The sequence below is a fragment of the Lethenteron reissneri genome, chromosome 19 (assembly GCF_015708825.2).
Source record: "Lethenteron reissneri isolate LAM-NWPU_2019-01 chromosome 19, ASM1570882v1, whole genome shotgun sequence".
Lineage (NCBI taxonomy): Eukaryota > Metazoa > Chordata > Hyperoartia > Petromyzontiformes > Petromyzontidae > Lethenteron > Lethenteron reissneri.
The window spans coordinates 9484577-9500135 of NC_083797.1; the positions used below are offsets into that span (position 1 = coordinate 9484577).

Genomic DNA, 15559 nt, shown 5'->3' on the forward strand with positions numbered 1-15559 from the left:
ACCTTGCTCTTCGCTCACGTGACCCATGTTCTCTGGAAACTGGGCCAAGTGACTATGTAAGTAGTGAACCTTGATGCTCATTCTATATCCAAGTGCTTGGAAATTCAAGAGCAGCTCCTTCACAATCTCTCAATAGTTGTCCGCTTTCCTGTTCCCAAGGAAATTCCGCTCCACATCAGAGAATGCATTCCAAGCTCTAGCCTCTACCGCAGTCATTGTTGTAACAAAGTGTGTATCCCTGATGAGTGTTCTTATATGAGGGCCATCAAATATTCCTGCCTTTTTCTTCTCGGCACTGAGACTTGAAAAGGTTGAACATATATATAACTGAAGCAGTCTCCAGTGTGATCAAGAGCTTTGACGAATTGCTTCATTAACCCAAGTTTTATGTGCAGTGGGGGAAATACAATTTTATTCCTATCAACCAGAGGCTCATTCTCGATGTTCTTGTCACCAGGCGTCAAACTGATTCTTGGTGGCCAGTTCTTTTTAACCCAGTGTTCCAATGTAGCCCTACTGTCCCAGTAGCACAGGAAACAAGGGTATTTGGTGTGACCTCCTTGCTGACCCAGCAGAAAATGTACCATTTTCAAATCATCCAGAACAATCTTGATGTTGGCATACTCTTCATTCATTTTTACAAAGTGTCCTATTGGGATTGAACCATATATAGTTCTGTTGTGAAATAACACACATTTCAAACTCCTTTTAGTACTGTTAATAAAAAGTCCCCATTAACTTGAATCATATGCGGGCAGTCCCATATTGAGAAGAAGCCCTTCAACATCATTCCAATGAACAAGTTGACCATCTGAATGGAAGTACTTTCGCAGTGCTGCTTCTCTGTTACGATAAAAGGAGACACTAGTGCCAGGTCTGAGTAGTCCTTTCTCTTGCAGCCTGGAAGCCAACAATTCAGCACACTGCTTTGGCAAATACAAATCTCTTACAAGATCATTCAATTCAGGCTGACTAAACAGAGAAAGTTTATCACAATCTGCATCAGATGGCGTATATTCGAGCTGATCATCATCATCATCTGTAGAAGCAGGTAAACTGAGGGATTCTACATCAATCTCTGGTAGCTCAGTAAATACAGACACAGGCGTTTCCTCACAGTGCTCAACTGGTCGTCTGGCAGATGGGATATCTGGGTATTGTAAGTGTTGTTTGTTTTTCTTATTGAAACATTTTACATTGACAAGGCAGAAGTAGCAGTTATCCAAATGGTTTGTAGGTTCTCTTCAAACCATTGGCACGCCAAACTTCAGCTTAACATTCTTTCCTTTAGACCATGATCGCAAAGATTCAACACAGGTTTTACACACTTTGTGAGGAGCCCAATTTTTGTCTTGGTCTCCAAGTTGTACTTTAAAGTAGGCAAGATAAACCTTCTTGACAAAGGTATTGATGTTGCGACTTTGATCCTGCAAAGTGAAGCTGCCACAAATGTAGCAGAAGATATCTGGGTCATTACTGCATTTCCTTCTTTCGGATGTTGTAGCCATTGTTAGATCACGCCCTGCAGAAGAAAAATATTAAATAAATGTGGATATCTACATAAAATGATATTATAAACACACTATCCTAAAAATACAGCACCATATTTTAACACTAAAGCAGTCACTGACTCGCAACAACTTGCAATCATAAATGACAGAGTTAATTTCGGGTAAAATCAATGAAAATGGGGTATGCCGATAGCATAAAAATGAGATGTGATAGAGCAAATCTGAGATCAGATTTGGAATCAGCACCCTGAAATTAGTCTAAAACAGCTGCAAAAGTCCAGGCCAGAAAAAAAAATTTGTTGACCAGTGTAATTTTGACTAAACGAGCACTGCCTCATGGTCAGTATTCTCTGCCACTTATAATGCACGTGGCTTACATATAGGGGCACTTTAAATACCGCTGTTCCTTAACTGCCCCATCTATATAAGTGTAAGCCGATGTAGACGAGTAATAGAGTAATTTTGCAGATAGACGCAGGCCTACATTGCAGAATGCAACACAGGCAGCAATACATGCAGAGTATGGTGACAATACAGTTGTCAAATATTGTAAAAAAAGAAAAGATTACGCGTATAATTAGCAACGTGCATTAATACAGCGATTCACTTGTCAAACAAATTGTCCAAATGATTATGATTATTATAAATTAATATTGTTTGCTAAATAGTAGCACATTTTCAAATTAATTGGTCTGAAAATGAGTTATAGATTAATATTATTTGATAAAAAAGATCAGTCAGTGTAGTTTAGGAGTATGAATCTGTGAATGAGATAACCAGTGAAATGGACAAAAAAATCGAATTCATATGGGATTCATCATTAGCAAAAACGTGTTATGCTCAGGAGGGTTAAGAGCAATGCTATTTAACTCCTGCCAGGATATTGAGTCTCACTGTGTGATATAGACTTGCAGCTTCTCAGGTCAATGTCTATGTGTGCATCTGACCTCGTGCCGCTGGTGGATAATAATAATAATAGTAGGATATGAATCCGCTATGCCAGTGCAGACCATATTCATTCTCAATTGATCCACTAAGTCCAGCTGCTCACGTGCGGTCAAATTATGTGCCTTTTACGACCGTAGCGAATGCTATTTCCATTTGACATTCTTTAATCTGCAGCACGGAGGCGAAGGAAATTGCCTTCTGTCAATGCAATAAAAAAACATAAATAAATCTAGATTGTTGGACTATTTATAGGATTAATCAAAATGCTTTTATAAAGGCCAATTATGGACAATTTGGCAGAGGAAATCGCAGATGTGTTGTTTGGATGTCAAAAATGTGTCAGAAATGGCGATTATTATGATTATACTAGTTTAACCAGGAAAGCCTCGTCAATACCTTTTCAGGAGGGTCCTGCCAAGTTTTCCCGCAGTCGGGGCGATGTTGCTGTTTTTAATCCCAAATGAGTAATTTGCAGGTAATTTTCCAACACTGGGAACATACAAACTATACACAGTGTGCTGAGTTGGGTATCGAACCCAAGTACAATTGGCTATGAGGCAAAAGTTACCACTGCGCTACCCTGATATTAACATTTGCAGGTCAGGGTTACATTGAATTAGCACATTTTTATTCTTTTGGTTAAAGTTTTTTTTCACTGGCATGAATTGTAATATTATCAATGACATTCTGTATACTGAGAGAAACATATGTGTCATTAAAACCCCGTTTCCAAAAATGTTACTCTAACGCTTTCTATTCCAACCAAGATCAGACAGATACATACCAGTGAATTAAGTGAATTCATGATTGTAAGTGTGATGACACTGAAGTTTTGATTGAATGCAGTTAAACACATGCAGACTGGAACTTTTATGTAATGTTTTCATTATTAACCCCTTCTATAAACTGCTATTTCATAATCATCTCATTAAATCAGTTCGTGAAACTAATATTTTCATATATAAAATACAATATTGAATTTGGATACGAATCTTGTCCAGGAGCATTCGCTTAAGCGAGCAAACTCTGGATCGATTCCATATTTGGGTCGCAGCAGATCAGGCTTGTTAAACCAATGCTACTGGGTAGCCGGATGCTAATGGCGAGAGCACTTAATTTAAACAATGGGGATCTCTTCAGTGAAAAACGCAATGTAAAAATAAAAAACACGTCATAATTACGTACATACCACTATTGGAAATATCTCTTTGGTATAAAGAAGAGCGCCATTGCCCAAAATGTCATCTTTTCAATATCCGTTTATCACTTTTGGGCTGTGCTGCTGATGAGCGTGTCGAATGTTTTGTTATTCGCGCTTACGCACACGCTGCCGATGCCGCATCACATCACAATCACACATATAGACATTGTCCGTCGTCATGCATAACATCATTAGTTGAGTGCGACCCTTTCTCTTGTTAGTTTGTCATTTGGAACACCTGTTGTGGAGCACACATCTGGCCAAGTGGACACAACCGACGGTGTCCGGACCGGCGCCGCTTTGGCCAGTGCGCACGGACGGGGACGGGGCAGAGGGACAGAGTGGGGGGGCCTCCTCACCGACGGTCGTGCCTCCGTTGATGGGCCCTGTGGGCCGGGACGGCTCGCTCACTCCGCCCGCGTTGGACGCCAGCACGCGGAAGCTGTAGGATTTGCCGTCGGCGAGGTCGAAGACGGCGAAACGCGGAGAGCGCGCGGGCACCTCCGCGTTGAGGCGCTGCCAGCTGTCGGTGCCTCCCACCAACTGCCATGAGGGGGGCCGAGAGAGAGTGGCGGTGATGACAGGCGCGCGGGTGGCTCTGCTCGCAGAGCCGGAGCATGTCAAAATTATTAAGTGGAAAGGCCCCGTTGTTCGTTCACTTCGCAATTGTTATTCATAAACTAAACGCCAGATAATGGGAATGTGACACGCAACCACGCGTTGTGTTAATTTAAGACAATACCAGTGTGTCTGCGTGTAAAACAATGCTAAATGTGACTTGGGTAGCATTATCCAAAATAATTCCCGGAAAACTCTGGAGCACGTAGCATTTAATTAATCCTTATCTCGGTTTCAAATGTGTCTGCATCTGGTATCCAATATTTCTTGGTTTCTCAAAACTCAATGTAAGTTTACCACCGGCTCTTCCAAAACCCTCAAATGGTTTGGCATCTTCGCCAATTTTATAAAACTAAAGTAATCAATAAATAACATGAAAATGGTTAACATACGTGATTAATTCCGAAAAAAAATGGTGGTGTAGTTCACCTGTACGCTGTAAATTCACGAGCAAGGGAACGGGCACTTATGCCAGACAGCAAGGGAAAAATCTTAGAATGAATTAGGACTTGTCAGTGATGAGTTCTGCATGACTCCTCTTAGGCACAAGGACACTGTGCATAGCACGGTGTCTTTAGTGCCTGACGTGACCACTTCTAGGTGACTTGTGTTTGCAATTTTTTTGCAACCCATGGTTAATAGGATTTTTGTGGATCAATGAGGGACCATTTCTCACATGGTTTATGGATAAAAGGTTCACAAATAAGAGGGGTATCGATACAGGTGATATTAAACACAAAACCTGAACTGATGTATTATTCAGTGTCACTTAGGTAAAACAAATTCGTAATTGTAATGTATTCATTTGATTTTGGCTTTATATGATGCAGTGAGTTTTGTAAATTAGGTCATCAATTTATTAACGTGGACTTGTTCTCTAACTTCACCATCATGATGAGATACTAAACACAAAAAGCAGCTCTAAAGAAATTAGTTTTCAATCTATATTTAAAAGTGCATAGCTCCAGTGGGTAATGTCTGAAGGAAGAGCATTCCAGAAGGCCGCAGAAGCGCATCTCAAAGCGCGCGATGCAGTGACCGTCTTTGTTCGATGGTTAGCCAAAATCTGCTGCGAGGATGACTGGAGTTTGCGTGATGGTTTGAAATGTCCTGCTACTATATGAGAAGGGTCGTCACCCGTTCTGGTTTCTGCCGGATTGTGATAGCCTTCATGTAAGTCGGTAAATCTCTCCAGACCATTAAACATTTAAAGTAATTTAAAGCTTTCGTGACTGCAGGGATTCATCTTCTTGGTTCTTTCGGTAAAGTCACGTAGAAGGGAAATAATATTTTATTATTTTATTATTTCCCTTCTACGTGACTTTACCAAAAGAACCAAGAAGATTTAAAGTCATGTTTTTTTTTGTCAGTTACATGTAGTTCTCCCACCTTCCCATGATACGTCACAGTTGTTTGTACCTTGGAGATGAAAAGTCTCCACGTAAGTTTTACATTTATTCCACAATATCAACAATGCATTGAAACTGCTAAGTATCAATTAATGCTTTACATCACTAATTAGATCACATTTGCTAATGATGCATTTTAGACACGTGGACTGTAATGTGTCGGTAAAGGTAGTAGCAACAGCAGCACTACCCTCTCGACGAAATATTTCAGGCCCTCTGATCCTTGGCTGGGTGGCTTCCACGCAATGACGGCATAGTTCCTGCTGGCTTCCACCACAACCACATCCATGGGTGGTGCTGGAACAGCAGCGCCTGTTAACGGGAGGTCCACTCGTTAGTCCCGTGTCTATGTGAGGCACACGTCCACAGATCTCACTCGCAGTAAGATGAGACGGACAAGGTTAAATTAAAATGCTGAGCTGTGTTCGCCAATGTCACGTCGATATGTGAGGCACGAATAATGATGAATTTCTTAAAGCCACAGTTGCATATGTTTAAACTTCCTGTAATATACAGCAGTATAAACCCTCAAATGGTTTGCCATCTCACTGGCAGTAAGATGAGACGGACAAGGTTAAATTAAAATGCTGAGCTGTGTTCGCCAATGTCACGTCGATACGTGAGGCACGAATAATGATGAATTTCTTAAAGCCACAGTTGCATATGTTTAAACTTACTGTAATATACAGCAGTACAAATATGAATTCAAAGGAGGCAGCACAACTAATGCACTATCTGGTCTGCCGACTGCATGGCATATTTAAAAATATATTAAAAATATTTTAAAAGGAATGTAAAAAAGGCTGATTATAAGTATTTGCTCTGATATTTGCAGATTATGCACTGCAGCTTATTTATTTACTTCTGTATATGTTTTTTTGTTGTTGAAAAGTTTCTGTATTGCACACACGCTATACTTTATGATTCAGCAAAAACCAATTACCTTTTGGCTCGCCCTGCTGTACCGTTATTTCTCCAGCTGTTGGAGCGGCCGGCTCACCTGGGGAAAATCAAACGCGCATTAAAACGGAATAAATGGCAAAACTCATGACTGCTGCTGCAGCAAATATACATTTACACCAAATTTGATATATCTAAAAATATATAAAACTGGTACAAAACAACTAATGCATACATTTATAAATGCCCACCGAACTTCGCTCTGAAATAAGATACAATAAATGTTGAGAAGTCTACTTATAATCTTTTGAAACTAAGATTCGGTTAATTAGACATTTTGTAAAATGCACTGCGTATGACGACACAAGGGTACATTATCCCATAATTGTACTTGTACAGCCATTTTCGTCACTCCACTGCTAGATGAGAGCATCTGCACAGAGAGCTGGTCGTGGGGGTTATTGGACCATACTTCACTACACTGGTTAGCGTGGGTTGGTGAAGATAGGAAACACAAACGTGGAAGCATAGCAGAACAACACAACACTGCGTTGTGGTGACCACAACGTAACACTGCTAGCTCTGGCAGCTTGCTGTGCATGGTGGTCACTCATACAAACACAACCCAGGTTCAAACCTGCTTAGCTTCCAAGATCTGATGTCCTTGGCTTCCAAGATCAGACCCATTCCAGTTAAGTTGGTCGCATGCATCCCATATTTGATTACATACAATAATACTAACAATACGGGTTATACAGCAATGCCCCATTAAATCCCACACACACTACATGGGAATACTACTAAATGTTGCAACACATATTGTTTCAAAAATCCAACGCCCGACTGCGCTCTCCCGACCACCTTGCAGAACAAACAACACTTTGGTATTCTCAGGCAGTTTCTCATAGTCGTTGGTTGAAACATGCTTAGCTTCCAAGATCTGACAAAATATGGTGCATTCTGGGCGATTTGGTCGTAAGAACATTCTCTCCCGGTAATATAGAGACCACTATGAGATCTCTTTTACCAGTGGCAAAATATAATAGTAGGTTTTTACCCTTTTAACTGGTACCAAACTGACACCTTTATTCAAGGCATCATGTTTGCAATGACCACAACACAAGTAGTCAAAAAAGCAAACAAAAAGAAGCAACTCTGATAAGGATGATAATATGCACTGTCCTTGAAGTTGATTGGCCCACACCCGAGACGGCTTTCTTTAGAGCCTAGTCCCCATTGGTGTAGGGCCAGATGACACCAGAAGGCGCACAACTCAAACACAGTGCAATATCAGAGTATTGAGAGCTCTCAATACTCTGATATTGCACTGTGTTTGAGTTGTACGCCTTCTGGTGTCATCTGGTCCAACACCAATGGGGACTAGGCTCTAAAGAAAGCCGTCTCGGGTGTGGGCCAATCAACTTCAAGGACAGTGCATATTATCATCCTTATCAGAGTTGCTTCTTTTTGTTTGCTTTTTTGACTACTTGTGTTGTGGTCATTGCAAACATGATGCCTTGAATAAAGGTGTCAGTTTTGTACCAGTTAAAAGGGTAAAAACCTACTACTATAATATAGAGACCATTCAAGACAGATGTTAATTGTATCAGCAGAGGACTTCAGTTTAGATGCACTCATGTGCATGGAATTACAGATTGTTATATTGACACGCTCTGTGATTCTACTCAATTTTTCATGGTTAAAATAGTTGTTCCACCATATAACACATCAATCTGGACAATTTTTATCCTCTCTAAAACGTTGCTTTACTCATAAGCTTCTTCCTGCTTAATAATGACAACACACAATCTCGTCATTTTCAATCTAACAATGTTTGAAGGCCTCCCCACGCCAAATTGATCGTGTAGGTTTGTGGCACTCCGCTCCACCATGCTGACTAGTGCAGGTTTGGCAAAAGGGGTGACGAGAAGACCAGTTCTAATATCGCTTGCCACTTATGTAAGCTGTGAATAACTCAAGGGAACTGAACTTTGATCGCTGGATTCAGGGTGCAGCGTGCTGACCACCGAGCTACTTCTCCATCTCCTAACCTGCTTTGGTACGAAAAAATAAATACAATAACTTCATCACGAGGACATCAAGACGCCCACATGAAACTGTAGAAGTGACCAGTGGCAGCACACGTACAAACAATGTAGTCCAGGCTCAAGAAGAATTGCAAACAGAATAAAAAAAATACTGCTTTTAAGCTAAGGTCTCCCGAGTGGGTTAACTCTGCATAAATTGGTGTTGTGTGTTGCCAACATAAATGTAGCAATCATTGTTCTAACCTTGCAAGCGGTGGCCTTTGAAAGACAAATGCAATCATGACTTTAACTGAAATGCCAGTGAGACATAACAGACCTCTGCATTTGTAGGACAAGCCAAGTTTACTTTTCATAAAATGGTTAAGTAAAACCTAAGTAAAACTTTAAAACTATCTTCATACTTTTTTCCAAATCTTGCAACTATGAAATAACCTTTCAACTCCACGCAAATACTATGGAAACTAAAACTTGCATTTTGAAAGGCTATAATAAAAAAATATGTTAGGAGAGAAAATGTTTGTTGTTGTTTACAAATAATGTATTATTAATATATGCAGAATATTACGTTCGTGATTTTATACTCAAATGAGCATTATGGTAGTGCTCACATCTCATTTGCAGCCGTGAGGCAGCGGTGGAAATTCCACGTTCCTATGGCAGGGGTGATTTTTTTGGGAGGAAAATTGCTATTCAATTCCCAAAAAGGTGTAACTCTTAGGGATGATGGATAAGGTAAGTCTCCAATCAGGGTTTTAACTGGAAACCTTCCAACTGAGAGGCCCTCACTCTACCGCTGAGCATGAATTCTATACGGTGTGAAAGAAGTTCAACATACATATATAACTTACATATACATTTTTCATTTGCTGTAAAGAAAGCACGAGTGGAAATTACCTCCTAATAGTCTGTCACAGCAATGAAACATGATATCTGTGAGCATTTGGTCTTTTTGTGACAACAGTATGAAAATGTTCAATCCAAGGTAAAGAATTAGAACTTTAATATAGCCCACACCTTTATCACAGATAATTAAATTACACCACTAAATAAAAAAGTTGCGAGAATTAATGCAAGAACAGAATAACTTCTGTGAGGTATTACAGTGCTCATTTAAAACATTTAGAATATTAAATTTGCTACATCTAAAACTGTGCAATGGAATTCAAATGACTCATACACTCAATTACCTTGAAGAAGATACCAAGCAATTTGCCTACACTAAAGACATGATTTTCTTAACGCTATTGTCGGGTTAGGAAATGTTTTTTTTTTTGAAGATTTATTTATTTATTTTTAATGGAGCTCTTAGCTCACCCAAATAAAACTGGGAACTGCTGGTTAAATGTTTATGGGCCATTAAAAAAACTCCTACATTTATGTGATAATTATAGAAAGATTCCAGTGCGCATAATTACCAATGATTTGATCTGCTCATCAGTCAATAACATGTTAATTACAAACCTAATTAAGTGCTAAATATGAAAATACAATCTAATTTCACAAGCTCGTGGAATTCCTTTGCTGTATTTCTTCTCCCGTATTATTGTGGATTTGTTATAATTTTCAAAAAGAAAATAAACATAAGAAGCATTGCTTTCAATTTGTACGAAAAGTGTCATGGTCCATTATCCAACATATAGTGCAATATTTCCAAACATTTCAATTAATCATCAGTATTTTAATTCAGAGTTGCACAACTTTGTATAGCAAATCACAATATATTATGGGAAACCAGGATGTATGTTATACGTAGCAGTGGGCTGTATCTAAGTGGGATATTGTTACTGGTAAGAAATACAAGCTTAAACTAAAACTGAACTATATTATTGGTTCTTTCGGTAAAGTCACGTAGAAGAGAAATAATAAAAATATTAAACAATTATATTCTCACGACGTTTCGACTGCAACACAAGCAATCTTAATCAGGTGTGAAATCCACAGCAAGAAAATTTGAAAAAAGTGGTGTTTTTTTCTTAACGTCAGCACCACGGACAGCGATTTTGCAGTTGGTCCATCTATGTTCAGAAGCGACCTGGCCACAAATGATGGCTCAACGAGGTGGCTTATGTGGAAATTTAGAGCAGCCAAATACTCTAAACGACCTCCTGCATACCAGACGAGGGAGATAACATCTCGCCACTACCAGTGGGAACAGCTTAGGACCATGGATAAACATTAGGGTTTCGTTGTGGGACGTGGGTTTGCTTTAAAACGCTTTTCAACAAGGTCCTGTGAAACAAGGACAACAGTGGTCATACTTAACGTTAAGCAATGATAATCGGTGAGCAGCATAGGTCAAGCCACACAAGTGTATTCTGTTTTAGCTGTGACTGATCGACTCAAGGAGCGCATTCTGGTATGTTTTAAATAAAACAAAGCCTCAGGCATCTTTTGATTATTAAATCAAGCTCACCTCTTGTGTTTGGATTCACACAATATGGATGCAAATTGAGAATTAACACGTGCATTTACCCGGACACATTGCGATACATTTCAATGAAGCAAATAGATCAATTGCACAATGTGGTCGTAACTTGTACTTTTTTTAAAGATGCGCTGACAAATTCTAGACGAAGAAGAAAAGCAACGCGATTGAACGTGTATTATTCCAATTAAGCACGTCGATCATTATCACACATTACCCTTCCACCCTGTCCCTTCACCCAATGTTACACACAGCCTCCTTGCACAACATCTAAGGATGTAAGCCTCATTGCGACAATTTTTCAATTCTGAACTAAAACTAAAAACTAAACTTATTTTTTTATTTTACCAGGTATTGCTCACTGAGCCATATCGCACTTCTTCCAAAGCGACCTGGCCACAAATGATGGCTCAACAAAGTGGCTTATCACGTGGAAATGTATTGCAGCCAAATCGTCTGAATGCATATTGATTCTCAATGTGGAAGGACAAACCGGAGGACCCGAAGAAAAATCCACTTGAACCTCATGGCGGTATCCCGGGGTACCATAGTACCCCAGCTCTCGCATAATGTCCGTGATGCAGTCACTTTTAGCCTGTTGATGGTCGGCGATGCGGCAATCGACTCATCTCGACGAGCTGTACACGATGCACCACCACAGTGCGTACGCGAGCGTTCAGGGTTTCAGCGCAATCGTCCTCGCTGAGTTTCGACATCGTGGAGTAGCACTGATTTCGGATCGATTGGTACCCCAGTCACGGAGTTAAATAAACCCCTGGTAAAAATAGTGTCCCAGAAATAAAATATGTAATTGCATCGGCCATTTTGTGGTTATTTGGTACCCTGGGGTACCGCCATAAGGATCACTTGACCACGGAGAGAGAAACATGCAAACCCCAAATATACAGGCGTCAGGGTCGGGATCGAACCCAACAACCTCCTGTATACCAGGTGTGGCATCCTAAATTCGTATGTGGACTGTAATTAATTAAACAAAGCTTCCCCATGATACTTTATTTTAAGTGGTGCTATCCATCACAGGTATATGAAAATTTGTCAGCCAGATAACTATGAAGAACAAAAAATTTCCATGTTCCTCTGGACACATCATCAACTGACCTTGGCCCAGGCTTTTTTCATGGCTGACTCCATTGCACCAGCTCTCATATTACCCGTTTTGTTCTTTACAATCACAAGGGAATTCCGCTTGTCTGCAGCCATCGTTGACCGGGCTGACAGCTGAGGCCATCAAACACATTGCACAAGCGATCCTCTCCGCGCCGGAGAGGGACTGCTCATTTTTCACTCTTTCCTTCCCTCAGTTCAATCGCCAGATCTCGCACATGGGCACAGTGCCCTGTCATGGAGCATTACCTCATGGACCTAACCAAGCCAATATGACACAGAATCACTCGTGTCTAGTTAACGGGTGCACAGTTACTCTTGCTTAACTCCGTTAATGATTGTCATATATATATCTGTGCTTTTGCAATTAGATGCACAACATAAGTGCACTAGAGCCTGTTTCTTAATGCAGACGTTGGGTTTATGGTAAGTATGTAATGATACATTAATTCATTGATTAAACTTGATTATTAGGCTCACCATACATGTATCAAATTTTGAACCAGAACTCTACTTTTACAATTTATGTAAATTATTTAGTAAATAATGTGTTAATTTAACACGTAGCCTTTCACGTGAATATGAATGTGTCGTTAAACTCGCCACCACCCGACACAGCCAATAAGCAAGGTTTGTCACATAAACAGAACATGCTAATTCGTTACTAGCACAGCACACCAGTGTGTTGGAGAGTAAATCCACAATATTTACAATCTGACTACGACGTTCCGCCAATAATTACAATTAGTATCAATGACCCAACCGGTAATGAATACCTATTGTAATTTATATGCATTCATTAACACCCCCCCACACCCCCCGGCCTTCGCACGTGATGGTCTCACAAGTGACGACATCACATCTATCCCTCTATTTACGAACGAAACAGGAGGATTTCTCCGCAAATCTGTCTGTCGCAAAACACCGAGCGTGGATACAACGTTATTTAAACAACTTTTCCACGGGAAATGATCTGTCAAGTGGTAGTCTAAAATAGACATTTCACTCACAATTGGAATTCTAACTTGGGGGGGGGGGGTGGCAGGGGGGGACGGCAGTGACAAAACAAGTTAGAGGATCATGCCTGTTTACATCGATCCCCTTTGGAGCCTACGAGCGCCGTGCACGATTTGACATCGGCACGCGGGCGACGCTGGGTCTGACCTAGGTCGGCGGGGTCGACAGCGGGGATGGGCTCGGTGGGACGTGAAGGGGCGCCCATGCCCGCCTTGTTGACGGCACGCACACGGTACTGGTACGACTTCCCCTCGGTGAGGCCCGTCACGACGGGGTGGCGCGTGAAGCGGACGGGCGCGTCGTTACATTTCACCCAGTTCTTGGTGCCCACCTCACACCTGTGGGTAGCACAGAAGGGCGAGATGTCAACTAGCTCGTCTGGTATACATGGAGGTCGTGAGTTCGATCCCGACCCTGACGCCTGTTGCAGTTTGCATGCTCTCGCTCCCAGTGCCGGATTAAGCTAGTGCAGGGCCTGTAGCATATGTTACAAAAGGGCCCTAAAAAACAAATATTAAAACACGCATTTTTTTACTTGCATAGTAAAGTAATTGTATTTTTTAATTTGCTATGCAGCCAGATAATACGCCAAATCGCTAACCCTAAACACCCAGTCGTTCATGAAAGTCGAAGGCAGTAGAGTATTATAGTAATAGAGCAAGTGCAGAATCACTAAACCGGAATTGATAGCTTGAAAGCATTTAGCGCGGGGCCCTTAAAAGTGCGGGGCACGTAGCATATGCTACTTTTGCTACTAGGATAATCTGGCACTGCTCTCTCCCCGTGGTCGCGTGGATTTTTCTCCAGGTCCTTTGATTTTTTCCCTCCAAATTCATTAACATGCGTTTACAGGATTTGGCTGCTATACATTTCCACGTGATAAGCCACATCGTTGAGTTATCATTTGTGAGCTATATAGCTCAGTGGATCTTATCTGGTAAAATAGAAATAGTTTTGTTCGTAGTTTAAAATAGTTTTCCCCCATTAAACTAGTTGCTTTTATCTACATTTTTTTCTGTGTAATAGTAGACATCAATCATTGTGATTAACAATAATAACGATACTGTACAAAAAACAAATCGAGCAATGCAAACTGAGATGGCATGGCCATGTCAGAAGAATTCCACGTAAACAGGAACACAGCAAATGCAATGGCAATGCCAGATGAGGGGGGCAGACGTAGAGGATGACAGAGAAACAATATAACTCGTCCAGTTGAAGAGAAACGAGAACAGAGAGGAATGGCATAGATCGGCGCAGATGCTATCTGATGGTGATCGCCAAAAGTGCAGGACTGCTGCCAGACGCTTGTGGACTGTCATGCCATTGGATGGATGATGAAAAAATGGAGCGAAAAAAACACGACTACCGTTTAGTAAAGATTAACAGCATACGTTAAAATTAATTTCACTCGTTTTATAATTTGTGAGTGGAATTCTGTTTAAAAAATAATTTGCATTGTAAGTACAAAAACACAAACAAGTTAAATTGGAGTTGAAAGAATCTGAGCCTGTGTTACTTGTAACATTGACTTAACACAATTGGACACGTGGAATTTATACGTGAAAAGAGGCAAGCTTTGATTAAGAGTAGCGATTGTATTTTGTTGCTAAAAACATAATTGTTCATCATCGGAAGCCCTTGGTCAATCCACTGCTGGCTTCCCTAAGACGTGGCCATCTCTCACGATTCAGTCATTTGATAATCCCCCTAACACACCCACATACAAATTTATTTCATCACTTTATCTCCCCGGTTGACGTCCTCTCAGGGGTGCTCCGTGCTTTGGTTGCCACCCTGTCATTTATACTGCCCATCTGCCACAGTTTTTTCGAGTAACGTGTTTTGCCCAAGCCCTCCTTTCTCAACAGTTCTCATTGTGTATGTGTGTTGAACTCATGTCGCACCGTACGTAGCTGTGTGGGATATGTCATCAATAATTATTGAAATAACACGTAATATGTAAATATATAAACTGGTCGCGGTGCAATCTCAATGTGGACCATAACTTAAAATGTGTGGGCTGAGAAGAAATCTCAGATCAAAGATTGACATTGCCAAAAAAAAAAATTGACATTGCCAAAAAGGACACATAGATATAACTGCTCAACCCGAGCTATGAATACTTTGATACTTGCATTGCCTTTGCACCGTTCGCCTTTTTGGGCGTTCTCTGGTCAAACACTGGCGAAACAAGGCCATAAAAAGTCTGCATCTGGTGTAGGACAATCAGTTTCAAAGACAATTTTTTTTTATCAGGGAATGTTTGTTTGCATTTTTTGCCACAAGTATGTGTGGTTACTGCAGACTTGATGCCTTGTAATAGGTATAAATTTGGTGTTTGAACATCTTAACAC

The 15559-nt window shown here is 40.7% G+C and overlaps 1 protein-coding gene across 1 annotated transcript in view; it reads right to left on the minus strand.

The window, feature by feature from the left end:
* The window catches only part of LOC133344242 (myomesin-2-like), a 99328-nt gene that overhangs the window by 51871 nt on the left and 31898 nt on the right, over positions 1–15559 (minus strand). Inside the window, exons 12-15 of the mRNA XM_061554306.1 lie at positions 13350–13540; positions 6631–6687; positions 5878–5999; positions 4020–4203 (exon numbers count right to left, since the gene is read on the minus strand). Coding sequence (XP_061410290.1) covers positions 4020–4203; positions 5878–5999; positions 6631–6687; positions 13350–13540 — 554 coding nt within the window. The remainder of the gene's footprint in view (positions 1–4019; positions 4204–5877; positions 6000–6630; positions 6688–13349; positions 13541–15559) is intronic.